The sequence below is a fragment of the Acomys minous genome, assembly GCF_964271855.1.
Source record: "Acomys minous genome assembly, chromosome: 11".
Lineage (NCBI taxonomy): Eukaryota > Metazoa > Chordata > Mammalia > Rodentia > Muridae > Acomys > Acomys minous.
In genome coordinates this window covers 19,984,855-20,007,225 of record NC_140492.1, presented here as the reverse complement: position 1 = coordinate 20,007,225, position 22,371 = coordinate 19,984,855, and the positions used below count along the sequence as shown (strand labels likewise).

At 42.0% G+C, this 22,371-nt stretch overlaps 1 protein-coding gene across 3 annotated transcripts in view; it reads left to right on the top strand.

Moving 5' to 3' along the window:
* USP25 (ubiquitin specific peptidase 25) overlaps positions 1-22,371 on the top strand; it is a 107,770-nt gene that overhangs the window by 6,020 nt on the left and 79,379 nt on the right. For all 3 annotated transcript variants that reach the window (XM_084801705.1, XM_084801706.1, XM_084801704.1), the window contains exons 2-3: positions 17,137-17,214; positions 20,549-20,693. In XM_084801705.1, coding sequence (XP_084657831.1) covers positions 17,137-17,214; positions 20,549-20,693 — 223 coding nt within the window. The remainder of the gene's footprint in view (positions 1-17,136; positions 17,215-20,548; positions 20,694-22,371) is intronic.

Here is a 22,371-nt window from a genome sequence, read left to right as displayed (position 1 = left end):
CGGTTAGCTTGGAGTCAGCCGACATTCCGCGCCATGTGGACTCTGAACTAAAGTTCCGGGTTCCAACTGAGTGGAGGAGCATCAGCTTCAGGCTAGTGAGAGCATTGTGGAACTAGAGCTGAGTCTGTGCCTTTGGTGGCTGCCCTTAGCGGGAGGATAGCAGTGAACCTCAGCTACTCAGCTGTTGCTGGCCAGGTGAAAACAGAGTACCCCATGGCCAACAGTCTGTTGTGAGATGGGGAGAGCACTCTGGGGATACCCGCCAAGAAGCTCTCTCTGGTCACATGGTCCTGCGCTATGGGCGTGGCTGTAGAACAGCATCGGGCACTGGCTAGTTGGATCTTACCATTGGTTTATGGCGAGCTTCTTTTAGGGCCAGCTTCTTTTAGGGCTCGCTTGGGCAAACCTCATGCTCTCCAGATCTGGAGGGAGGCTGGGATGCTTTTTGGGTGCTGTGCCTTCTACTGTTTCCTTGACTCAGAGTAGGTAGACGTCTGTAAGCGCTTTTTTTTTTTTTTTTTTTTTTTTTTGGTTTTTTGAGACAGGGTTTCTCTGTGTAGCCTTGGCAGTCCTGGATTAATTCTGTAGACCAGGCTGGCCTCGAATATACAGCCATCCACCTGCCTCTGCCTCCTGATGATTGGGATTAAATGTGTGCCCCACCACTGCCCAGCTGAGGTCTGTAAACTTTATATCCAAAGACGGGATTGACGGACTAGAACCTTTCCCACTTCTTTTATTGTCACCCACTTTTAAGAAAAAAAAAAAATCTTTACTTCTTAGGCACTTTCCATATGCAGATTCCTTTTTACATGTATCTTAATTTAATGGGCACACTCGCGCCTGTTTCGATGCACACGTGCCATGCATGCATGAGAAGCCCCGAAGACAATTTGTAGGCGTGGTCCTCTCTTACTAGTGATGCTGGGAGTGGACTTAAGTTTTATCAAGCTTAGCGACAAGCATCTGTGCCTGCTGAGCCATTTGTTGGCCCTGTCTGCCAAATTGTTAACTGGGTTGTTTACCTTCTTGATTTTGGGTTACAGGAATTCTTTAAGTATTGCCCACGTTTTCATATATGTGATCGAAGTTTTAATATTCTTACCCATTTCTTTGAAATAAAAATATCTAAATGTTGATGTTCTATTCTTTTGATTTGTCCTTTTAATTACATTAAATTCTCCCCCAGTTTCCTCCACTCAAGTTTTACTTTAGCTTTGATGTTTAACTATAATCTATTTAAATTTCTTTGTATGTGTGCTCTGTGGTATAATAAAGTTCATATATGTATTAATTATTATAAAATTTGTATAATTAACATATGCTACAAACAGAAAGCATTTCAAGATTCACATCATAATGATATGTAATTGTTAGAGCATCCTTTCCCTTCATTTATTGATTGATTTATTTAATCAGTTTACAATCTGATCCCAGTCACCTCCCTCCTCCCCTCCAGTCGCACCCTCACAGCCTCCCATCCCGTTCCCCTATCTCCTTCTTCTCAGAGTAAGGGAGGCCCCAAAGGGTATGAACCTGCCCTGGCCCCTCAAGTCATAGCAGTACTAAGTGCATCCTCACCCAGTGAGTTGGAGACAGCCCCTACTACCATCGCTAGGGGACTCACATGATGATCACACTGCGTATCTGCTACATATGTGTAGGGTGTCTAGGTGCAGTCTATGCATTCTTTTGGGTTGGTGATTCACTCTCTGGGAGCCCCCATGGGCCCAGGTTAGTTTACTGTAGGTCTGGTGGCGTCCTTGACCGACGTAGATCCCTTTATCCTTCCTCCCACTCTTCCATAGAACTCCCTGAGCCCTGGGCATTGTTTGGCTGTGGGTCTCTGCATGTGCAGTTATGCTAGGTTCCTGTCTGCAAGCATTGACATTCATAGAGACAAGGGTTGGCTCTTCCCCATGGAGTGGATCTCAAGTTGGACTTGTCATTGGTTTGCTGTTCTCTTGATCGATCGCTGCACTTTTTTTTTTTTGTAAAGGTGATCATTAATATTTGAGTTAAGGCAGTAATTTCTTTAGAAAAAATTGACCGTGCATGAGTGAGTTTGTTTTTTGACCTTTATCCTTACTCTATATAGTGTCAGAAATACCATCTTTTAAGAAGGTATTTTGAAATAGGCTGGGGAAGTTCTACAGTATTCTTTTTGCTTAAATAATGTTTTCGACAGTCTCAGTGTTTTTGCATCTTCATGTAAAATTCTAATGTTCTTTGTACAGTTGGACCAAAAGCAAGGTAGGAGTTTTGAGTAGGATTATGTTGATGATAGAGCTCAATTCTGAGTGCATAGACTCTTTTAATCCAACAGCATGCTCCATTTTCCCATTAATTTAGATTTTAATTTCTTAATAGCATATGGTCTATTGATCTTGGCATATCGCTTATTAGACTTAAGTTTTTTGTTACTCTTCTAGATAGCATTTCTTATTTAGGTTTGCATTTTAATTGTTTTTTTGGCAGATAGATTATCATTGATTTTTTTGCATAACCTATATCCAGTGACCTTGCTAAATGATCTCATTAGTTCTATAAGTTTCTTACTTTATAACCTTCCTTTATCTCCTTTGTTTTATTCTTTCTCTCTCTCTCTCTCTCTCTCTCTCTCTCTCTCTCTCTCTCTCTCTCTCTTTCTCTCTCTGTCTCTCTCCCTCCCTCCCTCCCTCTTGCTCTCCCTCTCCTTCTTCCTCTCCTTCTTCTTCTTCTTCCTCTCCTTCTTCTTCTTCTTCTTCTTCTTCTTCTTCTTCTTCTTCTTCTTCTTCTTCTTCTCTCTCTCTCTCTCTCTCTCTCTCTCTCTCTCTCTCTCTCTCTCTCTCTCTCTCTCCCAATTTTTCTTGCTCTTGTTTTATTGCACTCTTTGGAGACTCCTGAAAAAAAAAACATTGACTTGGAGTTCTTGCATTGCCCCTCATTAAATATGGGGAACGTTTTCTGTTGTACTAAATGTGATCTTTCCTGCAGTTCTTTTGAAAGGAGGTAGATTTTGCAAGGCTAAAAACATTTTCTTTAATTCCTCGATTGTGGATATTTTGGTAAAACTTTGTCTGTGGTCATGCTTTTTCATTTCTCGACATGCCACAGCTTAACCATACCACCATGATTGAACTGTTTGCTTATCATTTCCTGTGTTTGTAGAGCTTTCTGATTGCTTTTTGTGAAATTCCCATCTCTCCTTTGTTTGTTTGCTGCATTTCATTCTGATTTGAAGAGGATTTTTTGTTTGTTTGTTTGTTTTTGTTTTTTGTAGTCCAGCTTCTACTTGTGCTAGTTTTCTGTTGTTATAACAAAATAATACCAAGCAAGTTAAAAGGAATAACATTTGCCCCACCCCTGTAGCCCTTGGTTGGTTGGCCCTGTTGCTTTTGGGCTTGTGTATATCATGGTGGAATGCCTTTCTGAGGCAGCTACTCACATTAGGGTGGCCAGGAAAGAAGACAAAGAGAGTGGGAGGAGTCAGATCCTTTTCCAGGGCATCTCCCTCTCCTTCCAAGAGCCTGCCTCCCCCTCTCTCCTTCTCCCTCTCCCCACAGTGTGGCTGGCCTAGAACCCTAAAAGATATGCCTGCCTCTGCCTCCCAAGTGCTGGGCTTATAGGCATGTGCCAGGATGCCCCCTCACTGACGCTTCCCATTAGCATCCCGAGTCTTTTATTTCTCCTTGTAGTGAACATTCAGAAATTAAAGTTTCTAGTTGGCTGTTGTTTTACTCCATATGAATTACCAAGGAAGAAAATAACAAAAAGGCTTCGTAATGGATAGGAATTCTGTGAGCCTGTAAAGTGTGTGTGTTTAAAATATTCTTAGAGGCTATGCAATATGGAAAATGTAGCATTGATAAAACATACCTGTTTTCTGTGTTTACATTTCTTTTTGTTTCCTACTTTGTCATTTCCTTCTTTGAGAGACTGTATATTTTATAGTCCATATTCATCATTGCTACCAAGTTTGTATATTCAAAATAAACTTAATGCTGTCTTCTCATCAGTTCTGAATTTGCATTGGCTGCCCATTTCTCCGCATAAATATACAGTGACCAGTCAGCATCATATCTATACTTTCATATAGTCCTTATTTGTTTTATGCAAACTGAGAAATAAATAACACTAGAAGCTTGTAGTCTGTGGTGGTGGGAGTCCATACTGCAAATGTGCGATGAGAAACTAAGGGCTCAGGGAGAATAGACAATACGTCGGGGTTGAAGTCAAATGTTAAAGATACATAGAGAGGTTTCAGCTATTAAAGAGAAGCTTTTCATTTTAAAAGAGCAAGGACAAAGGAACATGAAATTACCTGGTGTTTCCCATTCACTACAAGTAGCAGAATAACAAACAAACAAATATTTGGACCTTTCCCTTGGTTTCTGGCACAGAGCCCTGGGAACTCTTGGAATTGCCTTCCCCCCACCCCCCCCCACCCCCTTAGGAGATGACTCATAGTGTTTGCTGGAAAGTCTGGATAGCTTCAGGATGGGAGCTGCTTCTCAGAAAACTAACCCGTATCAGTAGAGCGATGAGGCATTTGATAAATCACTGCAGCCTCCAGCGAAGCGATAGGAGTATGCAGCTGCATTCAGCCAGATCACCTGTTCCTTAGTTAAAACTCACCCCGGGCATGTTTTTAATAAGTGCCCAGGAAGCACTTAGTAAAGAGAGAGTAATCAACATATAGAGTTAAACTTTGCCTTCTTAGATTATTCCCCCCTAGACATTCATTCTCATAATGTTAAGTTTTACCTTCCTAATTTTTTTGAGATTTATTTTCTTCGAAACCCTAACAATATATTGTTAGAATAAAAAATTAAGGACTATTTTCTAGCTAAGGTCCAACCAGGACATAAAGAAAGCACAAAGATTAGAAAAAGGAAGATTTAACATAATTGACCAAGAACAGATGCTTGACTTTATTTTAATTTATTCACTTTACATCCCAATTGTAGCCACCTCCCTTCTCTCCTCCTGTTACCCCCTCTTTCTGATATCTCCCCTCCCCTTTTCTGAAGAAAAGAGGATATAATCTTCAACAAATGGTGCTTGTCTAACTGGATGTCTACATGTAGAAAAATGCAAATAGACCCCTATTTATCACCCTGCACAAAACTCAAGTCCAAGTGGATCAACATAAAACCAGACACACTAAATCTGTGAGAAGAAAAAATAGACAAGAGCCTTGAACTCATTGGCACAGGAGAGAACTTCCTGAACAGAACACCAACTGCTCAGGCTCTAAAATCAACAAATTAATAAATGAGACCTCATGAAACTGAAAAGCTTCTGTAAGGCAAATGACATTGTCAGTAGATCAAAAGGACAGCCTACAGACTTAGAAAATATATTTACCAATCCTACATCCAACACAGGGCTAATATTCAAAATATATAGATCTCAAGAAATTAAACACCAACAAACCAAATAATCCTATTAAAATGGTATACAGAACTAAACAGAGAATTCTCAAGAGATGACTCTCGAATGTCCTAGAAACACTTAAAGAAATGCTCAACGTCCTTAATCATCAGGGAACTGCAAATGAAAATGACTCTGGGATACCATCTTAACACCTGTCAGAATGGCTAAGATAAAAAACTCAAGTGACACCAGATGCTGGCAAGGAGTCCAAACTAGTACAGCTACTTTTGAGATGATTGACTTTTTTGTTGTTGTTGTTGTTGTTGTTTTTTGTTTTTGAGACAAGGCTTCTTTGTGTAGCCCTGCTTTGTAGACCAAGTTGGCTTCGAACTCACAGAGATCCACCTGCTTCTGCCTCCCTGAGTGGTGGGACTACAGGTGTGCGCCACTCCTCTGACTGGCTGATGGTTGACTCCTAAGAGACAACCGTAGGAAGAGTTGGTAAATGGGAGACAGGCCTCATAGAATGGTGGTATAACACAACTGGTCAGGAGCAGGACCTGGTTTAGAGTGAGCTGAAGATCAGCAGGGGCAGCTTAGTGAGCTCCCCATCTCAAACATTGACACCAAGGGGCTGCAGAGACAACTAACTGCTTAAGATACCCGCTGCCCTCCACAGGACCTGGCCTCCGTTCTCAGCAACCCCATGGCAGCTCAGAATTTCAGTTCCAGGGCATTCAGCACTTTTTTCTGTCCTCTGTAGTATCAAATACATTCATGCAGACAAACTACTGATGCATGTAAAACAAATGATTACAAATAAAAAATTTAAAAATACCTGAAGATGTAATTTAGTGGTAGAACACTTTTCTGTTATGTGTCAGGCCCTGGATTCAATTCCTAGTATAGCTTGCACACCACCCCCACACATAAAACAAAACAAAAGGACTTTGGAAGAGTGGAACACTCCTTTTTGTAGGAACCTCAAGCATTTCAGGTTTCCTTTGTGCAGGAGAGGTTGTGATAACAGCTCACTGGGTAGGGGAGATATATGCTGAGCTCCTTCTAGGGGCATTCCCAGCCGAAGATATTTCTGGTCCATAGGGTATCGATTTTATAATTAATAGGGCAGAAACCTGGATTTGCTTTAAGGGATTGTTTGGTGACATCGTAACTGTGAAGAATTGTGAGGCACTTCAGGTTGTAAGTTCTCTTTTGAACCCTGGGTTGGTTCGTGTTCATTGCAGCTTGACAGCATTCTACAACCTCCTAGGAAGAGAGTCTCAGCAAGGAACTGTCTCCATCACGTTGACCTGTGGGCGTGTCTCTGGGGGAAACGTCTTCATTACTTTGGCATGGGAAAGACCCACACACCACTCCCTGGGTTTGGGTCTTGGTGTGTCTACGAGTGGTCACAGTGAGTCAGGTGGAAGCATGCATGCATCCATCTGCCCTCTCTGCTTTTCACTGTGGCGATGACCACCTACCTATTTCAGGTGCCTGCTGGTTTAACTTGCCCACTGCGATGGATTGTAACCCGGAACTCTGAGCTACGACCCCTTAAGTTGCTTTTGAACAGGGTGTTTTCCTCAAGCAACAGGAAACAAAGCTAAGACAAGGGTGTTTCATTAAAATTGTATTATCCTTTTTGTGTGCCCACGTGTGTGCCAGAAGATTAATGCAGAGTCATCTTTTTTAGTTTCTACTGAATTTTCTGAAGCATGTCCCATACCTGGATCCGGAGTTCAGTGGTTGCTCTAGGCTGCCTAGCTGGCTACCCCAGGGATCCTCCTGACTTCACCTTTCCAGTACTTAGGTTACAGGCCCAGAATTGAAGACATATTTAGTGGTAGTACACTCGGCTGTAAGGTCTTGGGTTCAATCATAGTAACCCTGTCCCCCATTGCCCCCTAAAAAAACCGTTTTTCCATGGGTACTGGATACCCAAGCTCAAGTCCTTAGGCTTAGTTGGAAAGGTTTAGGCTCCGAACCGTGTCCTCAGGTCCTAAAGCATGTTTATTTCATTAGTATAACGGCATTGATTAATCATTATGAAAATGTAATATAGATAGAGAAACGAGATGGGCGTTAGTGGCTCATGCCTTTAATCCCAGCACTGGGAAGGTAGAGGCAGGCAGCTCTAGAGTTCAAGGTTGTACTGTTCTACTGAGCCACGAATTCCAGGACAGCCAGGACTACACAGAGAAACCCTGTCTCGAAAAAAAACCAAAAAAACCCAAACAAACAACAAACAGACACAAAAAGAAATTAGAGATGCAAAGCATTTTAAACGGATAAGAGAAGTATATTTGTATCAAGAACAAGCTAAATGGTTATTTTACTTAAACCACAGATATGGAAGTTAAAATATATGACTTGATTCTTCAAATTTTGTTTACCTACATGTTTTCTAGAACGTAGATACTCTAAACTCAGAGCATGTTCTAAAAGGCGTTGCCAGTTTGGTTTTTTGAGTCGATATGTATGATGTTCCCATAGAAACCATGTTTGTTCGTGTAGAGTTCTGATTTGGCCCCAAAATGTGCTTTATTTTTAAAGGAACTTCGGTTGTAGTGCTGTGTAATCACATTCTCTGGGAGAACAGCATTGACAGTTTCTTCCTATAACTATGTTATCTGCTGTTTAATAGGGGTGGAGAATTCAGGAAATGCTGTGGGCATGTTGCTGATAGGACTGAGGGACTGGGTGACAGGTGTGGATAAGAATTCTTGGGTGAGAAGGATGGAAACTTATATTTGTGTAGGACTAGGTGTCCTTACTCTTGGCTAGTAATTTCCTATAGATCAAGTCATCTGTTTTCTTGGTTTTTTCCTTCTGAGTTACACAATTGCTATCTTAACATTGTTTTTTGGGTTTTTATTTTTTAAGCACTGTCTATCATATAGTTTTTAAAAGCAAGAGAGTAAAATGCAGAGCTGCTGGCATTTCTAAGGTTAAATATCATGGTAAAAGACAGCCAGGTCAGCTGTCAGATTTCTGTGTAGAGGCCAAAGTGTTGCAAAGTCCCAAACAGAAATGCTTCACCTGGTGGTTGCAGGAAATATATCATTGCCTGAACCACTCTGCAGATCACTCTGGGGATTATTTCTTAAAGTGAATAAAATGGTCGCCAGACCAGAAGAATTGCAGACAAAACAAGTTTAGTTAATAAATTACCTAAACCTTGCTTGGTTTGAAAGCACTTGGAAAAAAACCTACCTTGCAAATGGCCATATTAAAGAAAAAATGATTTTAAGGATAAGACAAATAAGCTGAGGATGTGCAACCCAGCATTTTCTCGTTTTACCTCTATGGTCTCCACCACCTGTAATTTGGAATGAGTTAATTTAATTTTATTAAATATATGCTTTGAAAAGTTTTCTCTGCCTCAGCTTAGCCTTTTAGCACTTTGAGCATGACTGGCAGTACCTGTGTCATAAAGGGAAATGAATGCAGTTCTAGAGAGAGCGGAGGATGCTGGTGAGAGCTCTCTTACCACGTGAGCTTGGTGCCTGGGTTCTGGAATCTGTGAGTGAGAAAATTTGCTCGGTATTTCTGTAGTCCTTTCCTGTGGAGGAGTTCAAGCCCTGAGACCGTGATTTCCTCTTTGCAAACCTGCTATATTAATCCTACCTAAATAATATTCTTATTTAATTTAAATAAATAAATATGTTATAAATTGAAGAAAATAAATTTACTTAACCTGGCTAATATTAACCCTTCCATAGTAACATTAGTTAACAGTGATTGAGCCCCTGTGTGCCGCACACTGCTAGGCACCACGAGTACAGTAACCCTTCCCTTACTTGACCTTATTAACTGGTGAGTCACTTTTCTATGTTATATTAGAATTTATGCAGACCCAAAGAAAAATTGTAACTTACATAAATGGCAAGTGTACAAAAATCTTCGCATTAGAAAAGAGAATGACACTCTGTAGACTCCCAATGATAGGGGAGAAGGAAAGAGAGCGTGCAGGAGAAGGCTGGGATAGAGGTAGAGACTGCAGCGTGCAGCCTTCACAAACCACTCACATTTTAAAGGGGAGCTAAAAGCTGGGAAGAGGACTTACACACACATTCCCTGGTGAAGTCATAGAATATTTTATTTGAAGGGAAATAAAGCTTCAGGAAATGAAGATGTTCCTTCCTTTTTTGCTTCCTGTATGGCCAATGAGAGAAAGGTTTGAGCTTAAAGCACGAAGGTGTGGTGTGCAGAAAGTGTCGTGCCAACCGGGGTGCTTCCATCGATTGATAGAATGCCGGCCCCTCTCACCTAGCCTTCCTTTGGCTTTCTGCAAATTAACCAGAATCCACACTGCTTTTAGCTTTTGCCCCCTCTTCTGCCTCCTCTCTCTACTTCTCTTCTTCCCTTCCCCTCTTTATTTTTCCGTCCTTCTTTTCTTCCTCTATTCCCCCTCGTTTAAAAAAAACATTTTAGGGACTAAACATGAGCCTTTATTTAAGGGGCAGGAAGCAGGAGGAGTGGGTGGCACCAATCCCAAGGCTGCCATTGCTTCATGAGCTTGTTTGTAGGAGACGGTGATGGACGAACTCACCCAGATAGTGGCCTGTCATCTTTGGCTTGATTTCTACCTGGCTGTATGTACAAGCTCATCACGCTGCTTACCATCTCTGGCAGGGGGATCATTTACTTGAGGAGGTGGTCTTTACTACTTCAGGCTTTCACATGGGAGGCTGCTCCTTCTGTGCCTTTCTCAGCTGCTTGAGTAGAGTGCTGTTTCCACCACAGGCTTTACTTCAGGCGCCATCTCTGCCTTTTGCGATATAACTGCATCTGTTGCTCATAGGACAAGTCCAGGAGCTGGTCCCCTCCATGCTGTGATTGGTGACTTTTGTAAAAGGTCTGTTTCCTCTGCTCCACTTTGGCCCTCTTGCCTGAAGATGAGAAAAGGAAGTCAGTCCTCCTCCTTCCCCACCCCGCCCCGCCCCACCCCACCCTGCCCTGCCTTGCCTTGCCTTGCTTTGCCTCCCTTTCCCTTCCTTTGCCTCCCTCCTCCCCTCCCTCTTTCCCTTCCTCCTGCCCTCCCTCCCTCCTTCCTTATTTGAGACAGGCTCTCCTTAATCCTGATGCAGCCCTTGCTGGCCTTCAACCTGAAATCTTCCCACCTTAGCCTGCAGAGTGCTAGGACCACAGACCTGTGTGGTCCTAACCATCTTCAGTCATATGATACCTTTTTCATTCTCACAGAATTATTCAAAATCTTTTCTTTTATTTAAGCCACCTTTGACAGCTTTAAGTAACCATTCATGCTGCCTAGCCATCTTCAGTCATATGGCACTTTTTTAGTCTCACAGAATAATTCACAATCTTTGCTTTTATTTAAGCCGCCCTTGAGAGCTTTACGTAAGCCTTGGAGGGTTCTGGGGAACTCCCCCTTGCCTGGCAGAGGCCACGTCCCACATTTGAAGTTCTTTCAGTGAAGTAGTACTTATCATGAGAGACACATTATGGGAGTTTGCTGTTATCAAGAAGATGCAGTCTACATTTGAAGAGGAAATAGAGCCATAGCTCCTTACCCTACAAGAGTAGTAAGAGAAGGAATAATCCTTTGGTGATAGGTAATTTAGAGAGACCTGACACTTAGGGCCTAGGCCAGTCTTTGAGGTTTGAGTCTTTATTTTTAGAAAATCTGAAGACTTTTTTCTAGAGGACATTTTAAATTTTGCTGCCCCCAGCTACTTTTGAAGGGACAGAGACCTTTGAGTTCCTTTTATTTATTTATTGACCCAGTGGCTGACTTAAGAGTCGCTTCTTAAGTCTAATGGACACTATTACTCCATTTTTTCCCCCTACGTGCTAGTCAGTATTGCTTTTCCACCCTTATCATTATCTGAGTATTTTGTGTTAGCACAATTGGGGTTTTGCACAGAGTTTTAGTTCTTCACATCATTGTTAATGACTGAGTCGAGAGAATCTGGAAAAGACAGGAGCTGTGGAACTTCAAAGCTGTTTTTATCCCTGTTACTGCATGTGCTAAGTTCTTGACGACATCTCAGGGAGCTTCAGTGAGAATAACTTCTTGGGAACAGAGCACATGCTAAGATTATGAAGTGGAAACATTTAGAAAACAGTATTTTGTATAACAAGGGCACAATAAACAATTTATTCTCCCCGCACACACCCCTGCTGTTGGTGATCCCCAGTTTTGCATTCTAGGCAGTTATACTGATGTTCAATGTGGTGTCTTTAAGTCACCAGTGTGCTGTCTGGGCATGGGGACTGGGCTGGTAGACTCTAAGTCCAGAGGGCTAGGGCTTATAGAATTAGGCTTTAGAACCAGAGACTTTTTACTTTAAACATGCAGATTGGAGTCTTGCAGTTCTAGTTTAAGCACTGATGACTTCAAAATTTGAGCGCCAGCTGCTTCTTTTTCAGCCGCAGAGAATGGAAAGACCAGCCACCAGAAGGCTGGGCAGTGTGATAGCTCCTGGGTGGGCTGTGCACGGTGGGACCTCAGTTCCTGAGTTACAGCGCTGAGGACTCTTGTGTTGGGACGTTTGGATTCTGACTGCGGGCAGCATTACAGCTCTCAGGTTTAGGATGTTGGGATTTTGGCTTCTAAAGCTTCCATCTCCTTGGAAGCCCTCCAGTGAGTAGAGTCTTCACTGCAGTTTGTCGTTGGCTCTTTTGCTCACTTACTTTCTTTCCCTGGCTGCTTTCTGGAGCTGTGCAGCTGACCTTCTGTGACTGCTGCCACCTTGTGTTAGCAGTTCGGCGTACTTGACGAAGAAAAAGATAAAAACTGCTATGAAGGCTCTTGCCTGCCGAGAAGCCTTGTTCAGTGGCCTCAAGTCTGGTAGCACCAGGGACGGACTCACCCAAAAAGTGATCCACGCAGGCCATGTGTATCGAGGTGTTCCCAGCACTCACGATACTGTTCTTCATGTGAGTGAAAGGTGAATGCTCCTGTTAATCAGGCCTTCTGTTTATGGTCCCTTTCTGGTTGGAGGGAAAATGGCTGCAGGGTCAGCCAGAGTCACCAGGCTGGTTTTGCTGAGAGTGCTGCTTTCTGAGGCTGGTGTAAGATTGGACTGATCGTAACTGGAGCAGGTCTGCAGCAGTGGCTGTATTGGTCCCTGCAGCTGTTGAAGTGTCATCAGAATAATTGTGAAATGCGCAGAAAAGCTAGGCTCTGGTGAGTTCATCTCTCTGGTTGCCAGGAATGAGAGCTTCTTGGCTGATGCTTCTTGAGGTTACTAACCATAGGGAGGCTCCTGCTATTCTGGTCGACTGTCCCTGGTTTTATTCATTGAAAGAGCATCAGATGGCTATTTATGATATGGACCTAAGAAAAGCTCAACGCAGAGCTAGAAATCCTCACTTCCTTGTCTTTCAAGTGCTGCATCTTGCAGTTTTAGAAGGATGTCATTGTGCAGTGAAAATAACAAGGAGGAGGTTGTGTGCATTTGGCATCTTTGCTTACTGATTTCTGTGGTCTTCACAAACCACTGACTCTCTTGAATTCCAGGAATGGGAACATCATGTAGTACTTTCGTGATTCACTCTATAGCACCTAAGAAATCCATACAAAGAGGCCCTTGGACCTCAGTAATGGGCTGCAGAAGGTAGGGGCTTGGGGTGGATCCACCTTGCATGTGAACTTGCTATGAAAGGAGAGGTCTGTGTACAGTGTGCTTCGTGGGAGTGAGACTGCGTCAAGCCACAGGTGTGGTAAGCGGGAGGTGTCTTAGTCACTTTCCTTGCTGCGTCAACAAAATATAGAGAAGGAAGGCATTTATTTTGGCTTACAGCTTTCAGAGATACAGTCCGTCTTGGCAGAGGAGGGAGGGTAGCAGGAGTAGCAGTTGACTTGTCACACCGTGTCTGCAGCAGAAAGCAGAGAGACCATTGTGCCTCAGCCTCCTTTTTCTTTTTCAAATTCCGACTAGGACCCCAGCCCATGGAATGGTGCTGTGCCTTGAGGGTGAGTCTTTCCAGTTCAATTAACTTAATCTGGTAAATCTCTCACAGCCATCCCAGATTTTGTTTCCATGGTGATTCTAAATCCAGTCAGGCTGATGGAAAAGATTAACTGTCACAGGAAGGTGCAAACCTTAGCAGACAAACTGGGATCATAATCCCAACAGCAACGTCAGCTATAGAGACAGAGGCAGGCATGAGAGATGAGAGCACAGCGTGTGGGTCTAAGAGAGGGACAGCTCTGTCAGTCAGGTGCCTTCTCTGAGAATTTTCTCTTGCTCAGAGCATCCCATCTCTCCTAACTTTTTGTCAATTTAGCTAAGAAAATTGTCTCTAGTTTTTCTCCCATCTACCTCCCCTTTCCTCGTTTGCCACCGCCTTGTTTCCTCTTTTCATTTTCAGTCCAAAATTGTGAAAACATAAACCATGGAAGAATAGGGCATTTTTTTTTTTTGGTAATGTATCAGACTGACTGTTCCTAAAAAGAAGAAGAAGAAGAAGAAGAAGAAGAAGAAGAAGAAGAAGAAGAAGAAGAAGAAGAAGAAGAAGCACTGAACATATATGGCAGAATTCTAAAGGCTCTGCTTCTCTCCACGCATTTCCCAGTGAACTCTGTATTAGCCAACTCTTGTCGTAAAAATCACCTTAGTATTCGGCTGTTTACCAAGATATTGTCATCTGCTCACTGATGTACTGGCCGGATGAGTGGTGCTTCTGAATATCTGCTTCATTTTGGGGGGAAATTTGTGGAGCTCTATCAGTTCCAACCACGCAAGTCCACCCTATTTCTGCTTGCCTGCTACCCTTGATTGTGCCATTGATGAGCATCCATCTTCCCTGCCACCGGGAAATAGGTCTTTAGAGAAGAACGCAGAGTTAGCGGTAATGTGTTTGTGTGTTATTTGGTATGCGCCTGTTCTAGCACAGTTAATTTATAGCCATGCGTTCATCGTTGAAATGCAAGGTTGTGTGCTTTATTCATACTGTTTCTGGGTTCACTTTGCATAAAATCACGGGAGGCACACTGGTCTAGGAACCGGTCTTTGGTGGAATGCTGATCTTCATAGTGTTCCACGCACATTGGCTCATCTTGTTAGCGTTAACGTTTGACAACGGCTTTCTTGGTTCAAGGATATTTGTATTCCTTCTCTTATTCCATGATTGTGAAGAATAGCCATAAAAATTTCTACAAATAACAAATTTCCTTGAGTTATTCAGTAATTTTTTTCTGATATGCATGACTGAGTAAATTGCCGTTCAGAAAACTAATGTAAATAAAAGGTTGAGGTTGCAGGCTCAGGACCTTGCAAATAGGCCTGTGGCATTTTCTTAGCATGTTTTGTTTACTAAACTGTTACATTACAGAAAAAATTTCTGTATGCTATTTTCATATATCCTTAATTTATAATTTTGGCTATTGATTCCACTGTCAGTTTCACTGCTGTTTTTCTCAATACAAATCAATAGAAGAGTTGATAGGTTTAAAGAGAATTTTTTTTCAACCTGTTGATTGTCAGTTTGATTCTTTCATTGAACTGTTGGGGTTTTCTTTGCCCTTTATATACTTTCCTTTTGTATTTTAACATTTATTATATTATTAGATAATCTTATCATCTTAGTTTCCTAATACAATTTTTATGGAAATAAATTTTTGAGGTGACATGGGGATCTGCTATTGCCTAACCAGTGTCTGCCTGGCCTAATGCTTCTTCTCTTTGTTGCTGTTTCTCTTTTCTTTAAAAGAGTTAATGCATCTTTAATTTCACTTTTTAAGTGGCTTTTGCCTACCAGAAAATTATTTTTCCAACTTTTATTAAGTGTTGAGCGGCTTGAAATCTTATTCGGCACTGTGAGACCTTTAACAGAAGTCTTAAAGAAGTTTTAAAAGAAGGCAGGTCCCTTTGTCCTTGGTTGGGTTTTCTAGAACTTTTATGGGATGTTGGACGTGGGGACAATAATGGAAAGCACTTTTGTGGCTGCTTTTTTTAAAATTTAGCCATTGTTTTAGGCATCTTAATCTTTGTCACTTAAGCACTTCAGGTGTATTTTCTAAGGAAAAAGATGTTTCCCTACTATAACATATTCGGGAGTGTGACATTAATAAAGTGTCATCCATTGAGCAGATTCCATTGCTTCTTATGTCAACTCCACTGATGCTCTGCAGGGCATGCAGCAGTGTCGGCCATCTGCAGGGCATGCAGCAGTGTCGGCCATCTGCAGGGCATGCAGCAGTGTTGGCCATCTGCAGGGCATGCAGCAGTGTTGGCCATCTGTAGGACATGCTGTAGTGTTGGCCATTTTCAGGATATGCAGCAGTTTTGGCCATTTGCAGGGCATGCAGCAGTGTTGGCCATCTGCAGGGCATGCAGCAGTGTTGGCCATTTGCAAGGCATGCAGTAGTGTTGGCCAGCCTCTATTGTTGCATTGTGTGGCAATACTTGTGGATTTTCCTTCTGGCAGAGATTGAGTCTTCGTCTTTGATGGTATAGACTTTTTTTTGTTTTGTTCAAGGCAAGGTTTCTCTGTGTCGTCCTGGGGTTATTCTGAAACTCAGAGGTCCTCCTACCTCTGCCTCCCAAGTGATGGGACTAAAGGCATACACCACCATGCCAGGTGAGATAGACATCTTAACAACTAATAGAACAATTCTTTTCCTCTGTATTCCTTGTTTGATGTATTTGGTCACTCATCATAATGGGATTTAGGTTTTGAAGCTGTTGTCATCCTGTCATAGGTTGCAGTGTGTCAGGATGAAATACAGTCAATATGAACGTTGATTTATTTGTTAAAGTGGAGAGTATCAGGTTTCCCTCTACTGAGCTACTTTTTCTCTTTATACTTTGCAATTTGAAACTTTTTAAGCACTCCTCTTCTCCACAAGTTTTCACCTAGTACGTTAAGCATCCTCAAAGACACACGTCTAAATCACTACTGAGTAAAGGATTAACCATTTTGAAGTAATAATTCAAATAATATAGGAGACCTACATTATTTTAGGCGTTAAGCTTCTTTTCTGTCTTATATTTTTTTATACTTCATTTCATAGTGCTAGTCTACAGCTTGAGGGAACCATGTTTTAAGTAATAAACTAAAAACCACGTAGTGGGATTGTTCATATAAGATTGTTGAAAGCTTTGGTAGTAGCATCCTGTTGTTCTGTTTAGTTTAGGGATTCCCTAGAGACTAGACTGTAGAGGGAAGGGAAGGAAATGGATCAAAGCAGTCCCCCTGAGGACCTTTTTGGGCAGATGGTTTTCTTTCTATTCACTGGATCCTTGGAACTTAGATGTATTTACTGGCTTATTACATAGCCTGTAAAGTGCACATCTGACTGGATGGACCGGAGTTATTTCCAGACTTAAGTCACAGACAAATAGTTCTGTTTTTTGCTGAGACATCATCTGAGGGGATGAAAACTGATAACTCAGCAAGGCTGCTTGGGAAACAACATAGAATTTGAGATTTAGAGATATGAAAGTACAGGCGTGGTGGCACTCAATCTTTAATCCCAGCACTGCAGAGGCAGAGACAGGTAGACGTCTGTGAGTTCAAGCCAGACAGATCCATATGAGTTTCAAGTCAGCCAATGCTATATAGTGATACCCTGTCTTTAAAAAAAAAAGACTGGGGAGAAATATGAGAGTAATGTAAGGGCTCGCTCTCCCATGAGTGATGTGTGGGGTCTTTCTTTGTTCCAAATGAGTGTCATCTTTATTCTGTATCTTTCAAGCTCTACATTTGTTCCTCCTCCTTTTTTCTCCGTAAAATAAAATATCCTTACAATATTTCCATTGTTCCTACTGTAATAATTATGATTTTTTTTCTGCCCTCTAGCACCAGCAGACATTTTTGAATCAGCTGAGAGAAATAACTGGCATTAATGATGCCGAGATACTGCAGCAAGCCCTGAAGGTATGGCCTTTTCTTATGGCTTACATTTGTGACGTATTTTTGTCTCTGTTGTGTACTGTATAAGAAAGCTGAGCCTCTTAGTTAAACCACATAGTATTAGTAGAGATAGCGGAAAGAATATGGTGTAAAGTGAGAGTCTCCTTTCAAGTGCTGCAGTTCTAAACAGGTAAATTTCATACCATCTTAGAGTGATGTGTAACCTCTCTATATCAGATACTATTTTTGAAGAATAGTAGAGCTCAGTCCCAGTGTTAATGAATAATGTTATTTGGCCATGTTTTAATATATGAATGGGGCTCAGTGTCGGCGTCAGCATAAGATGTGAATGAGGAACACGTAGAGTCCAAAGCTTTTCCTTATGAGAATAAGAAATATGCACTCCTTTCAGTGACCACGTTGATCATGATAACTTCATTCAGGTAATCATTCCTCAAGGATATTCAACCTCAAATTGCAGTAGCATGTGTAGTAAAGGCAATGTGTCATGTTGGTCTATTCCCTACAGAGGTGATAGATGAGTCAGATCCCATGGTTAGTTCACAGTGAAAATGATTAAGCGAGTGAGGTATATGCTTGAATTAGACCTGTATTTTGAATTCATTTGTATGTTGTTTTTCTTTCATCTCTGTAGTCACATGCATAGCCCCAAACCTTTGTAACTTAACCATGGCAAAAAAAAAGTTAAAATGGTCCCTGATTCTGAGACAGAGGGTCTTTAATTTCTAGAGTTTGTTTGTTTGTTTGGTGGGTGTAACAAAAATCATCAATGATCGTGATAACCAGTGCTTACTGAGTGCCAGGCAGTGTGGACCAGGCAGCTTTGACTTCTTAATGCGGGTTAGTTAATTTAACCTCATATTTGCAAGAGATAAGTACCCCCATTCCCCCCTTTGAAGGTGAGGAAACTGAGATGTTAAAGAACCCATCCCAGGTCACACACACCGTACATGCAAGAGCTGGGATGGAAGCTGCAGCAGCTGTTGACAGGTGCCTGGATAAAGCCCTGGCCGCTGCTTTCCTGGGAGCTTTGCATTCTCATATTTGCCAGGAGGACACTGATGAAACATTGTTGTTGAGGGTACCAATCCAGAGCTGTACAAGTTGCCACTAGAGGAAGCGTAAGGGCAGCGCCTCACGTGTTAGGAGTTTGACATTTAGATGATTGCCAGTCTTCCTTCCATTCTGTGACTAACCCACTCCAAATCTATTTTCAGAAAACATCTTCCCCAGGAGCTCACAGAGGATGAGGCTGTAGCCCATCACTATGCTATTGTAGATTTGGAGGAAACCTCTTCCCTTTTTCAAATTTGAGAAATACAGATCAAATTAAGTCTTGTCCATATTCCTTAGTGTGAGTCCAGGGAGTCCTGTGTTTGGGAACCAGAGTCACGGACGTTATTGTCTGTATTTGAAAATACTGTTAAGTTACTTTTCTTTACCCTGTGGCCAAATAGCTAACAAAAGCAACTCAGGAGGGCTGGAGCAGAAGCTGAGCGGTAGAGCTGTGGAGCATTGGCTGCATTTGCGCTGGAGCGGCAGCTCAGAGGTGACTCACTGGCTGTTCTCCCAGAGGGCTGGATTTTGGTGCACAGCACTCACATCAGTTGGCTTGCACTCATTTGTAGCTCCAGCTCTTGCGGCTCACATTCCCCTCTGCATGCACTGCTCCTGTTACCTGCGCATAAACACACACACACACACACACACACACACACACACACACACACACACACACACACACACATTTCCAGACAGCCACTTAGAGGAGGAAGGATTTGTTCTGGCTCACTGTGCAAGAGGACTGTCTCACAGCGGGGAAGTCATGGTGGCAGGAGCTTGCGGGTCCAGACTCACAGGAAGCAGAGTTGACGACAGAGGGCCTGAGTGCTGTCTGTGTACGTCCTTCACCATCCAGAGGTTCCTTAGTTCACCGAGCTGCACTCCCTAGAAAGTCACCCAACTCCCGCACAAATGCTACCATCAGCTGGGAGCTTTTATCCAAACACAGGAGCCCATGAAGAACGTTTTATATCCGAACCATAACAAGAATCTATACTTAGCCATACAGCCTAGCCAACCACCACGTTGTGAAAATCCTGCTGTGTCTGTGTTTTCATTATATGGCTCAGGGCATTCAAAGCACTTACCGCATGTCTTGACACATAGCAAGTGCTTCCTCGGTGTCAGCTGTCACTACTTCACTTCACGTTTATGAGTAATGTACTTATCTAACAGTGGCCTGTTGTAAACCTGTGTCTTGATGAGTCACTGAAGAGTCTCGGAGTGGGTGTAAAGGAAGCTGGCTTTAAAGCAGTCTTGTTGCCTTCCCAACCACCCTCTCCTTAACTACCTGCTAGAGTGAGATCTGAGGCAGGTTTCGATTTTTTATTCTTTCGGTTGTTGATAATTTTGCAATTATCTTGATGCTTGTATCATGCCTTGGTTTTAATAGATTAGCAATGATATAAGACTCTGATGCTGTAGTTTTCTTTTTAATGCATAGTCAGCGCAAGCTTTTTCAAATGAACATTATATGGTGTCCAACATGCTCTACCTGCTTCCTGCTTAACCCTTCAGGCGCCCTTCAGTCTGGCTTCTGATCCAGAGATGACTTGAATATTTTCTGAGTTCATTGTGTTCTCTCAGTTAGCTGCTCTGAGCTACTATTACATATGCCGTGTCATTGGCCTCTTAGGGAATCGAAAGATAAGCTGAGCAAGTCCTCTGCCTTCTGTTACTTCTAAGTAAACTTTCACATATTTTGGTCAGGTGCGTTTTTGATGCGCACTGGTGTGTGTGTGTGTGTGTGTGTGTGTGTGTGTGTGTGTGTGTGTGTAGAGTTGTCATCTCATGGCAGTGAGTATAGTGGTTTTGCCTAGTTCTCATGCCTCTCCATATTATCACGCACCAGTAACTCCCATATCCTAAGAATTCTTGACATTTTGTTTGTTTGTTCTGAGGTGTGCATCCAATACCCATGTTAGAGGAGCTATATTTTAAATATTCACTTTTCACTCTTACAGCAAAATGCAAAGGAAGAAAATCTAGATTACTCATTTGTTTAAAATTAGAAGTTTATGATTGGATAGAAAGTAATAGAAAACTATAAAAATGGAGAATTGATTTAAGCATTGTACTAGATGTTTTGATGATGAATATCAAATAATGAATATAGTTTTACGAAATGAATTAGAGTTGATGGGTAGTGAAAATTTTACTATTCCTTATCAAAATGATTTTGGCTATGAAATATGGTGGAAAAATTGCATACATCTTGTGTAATTGCATGCCATTACTCCAAAACCACTGGATGCTTCTTTCTTGATGTTTGAAGGATAGTAACGGAAACTTGGAATTAGCAGTGGCCTTCCTCACTGCAAAGAATGCCAAGACCCCGCCTCAGGAGGAGACGTCCTACTATCAGACAGCGCTTCCAGACAATGAGAGGTACATCAGTGTGGGAAGCCAAGCAGATGCAAGTAAGTTCTTCTTCTTAATGTTTTATACACGATCAAAGTTTTTCTTGGTAATGTATCAGCTTTACTCATTAAGCGGAGGTGAAGCGTGAGATCAAAAGTGAATGAATATAAATTTGCACTAGACACTTACTTATCTTCTAGACAACCTTATTTAAGTTAGAGATCCTTTTATGAGCATCTCATATAGAATTCATGCCTTTGGAATATAAAACAACTGTGGGGATCATATACCTAAAAAGTGTAGAATTTTAAGTAGGCAGTCATTTGTGTATTTCAACTTTCAGGAGATGCTGAATATTGCACCAAGGTACAAGCTTATAAGTTTAGTATATTATAAACCTTTCCTCCCTCATTCCACATTGAAAATATTTAAGGAGAAGCTTATCATCATTTAATCAAAATGAAGAGACACTAAAAACTTGGGAGAGATGTGGGAGATGCCATATGCTCTCAGTTGCATCTGATGACAATCCATGAGAGCCCTACACTTTCCCTTGGACACTCAAGTCAAGATATATGAGAGACTTTGCCCAAGGCCCTGGCTTACACTTATCCTGTGAGTATTCTCATGAAGCGCTCAAGGGCCTTTCAGTCTATGCTGCTCTCTCCAGTAACCTTACCATGGTCTGTTAACTGACACAAGAGGAATTGCGGAAGTGTATGCCGGGCCATGGTTTTAGTCTTCGGCTCCCCCAAATAAAAAAACCGAATATATAAAATGTGAGCCTTCATTTTATGTGTTAGAAATTGAGACAGGAGATCACTAAGGTGTTTGAGGAGCGTTTCTGGTTTCATCCCAAGGCTGTGACAATTATGAGAGAAGGAGGGAGAGCCCACTTCCCTTCCGCTTTCCATGTCGCTAACAGGTGATGGGAGTGGTGCTGTGCGCATGAGGCAGACCCCCTTGCTTATGTCAAATTCAGGGTAAACTGAGGCTTTGCCTCAAATTTCATCTCTAGTCTCAGTTTCTCCCGTTTTCTCGCCTTACTTTCCACTGACAAGAATACAGAATGAGTTGAAGTTCCCAGCACTGCGTGCCACTTACTCCTCCAGCATTTGCACTGGCTGTTCTTTCAGTCACAAAGTGTCTCTACTCTTTCCCTTTCCAGTCTGTTATTTTGATCTTAACAGTTAGCTCAGCAGCTGTTTGCTGGAGAGCGTTTTCCCTGTCCTCTTGCATGGAAGAAGTGTTTCCCAGCATCTAGGGTGTGCTTCTAAGCACTGTCATTTGGAAATCATTTGGGTGAACACAGATGCTAGTACATTTTGCATAGAAAAAAATATTGTTTAAAGACTAACGAAAAAGAATAAAATCAAGAAACTTGTTGATGTTGGAAGAAGCTGGGAGAAAGGGAAAGGACCTAATTACAGGCAGAGTGTGTGTAGGGGAACAACATCCAGGTCGATGGTGGAGAAAGGAACGAATTACATAGTTTTTTAAAAAAGAAAAAGAAATGGAAGGAAAAAAAACCGTGTAGTTTTGAATGAAGGCAATAGTTAAAGAGGGCAAACTGGCAAATAGTCTAGTTTCCTGCTCTGGTTGGAGATGATTTTCAAAGGTCATTAGCAAGCCCTTGCTGTTAATGATACATTTATGACACAAAGATCAATGGCCAGAGGAAAAACTGGAATTGTGAGACTGTCATAATGGAAGGCTGATTTGCTGTACAAAAGGACA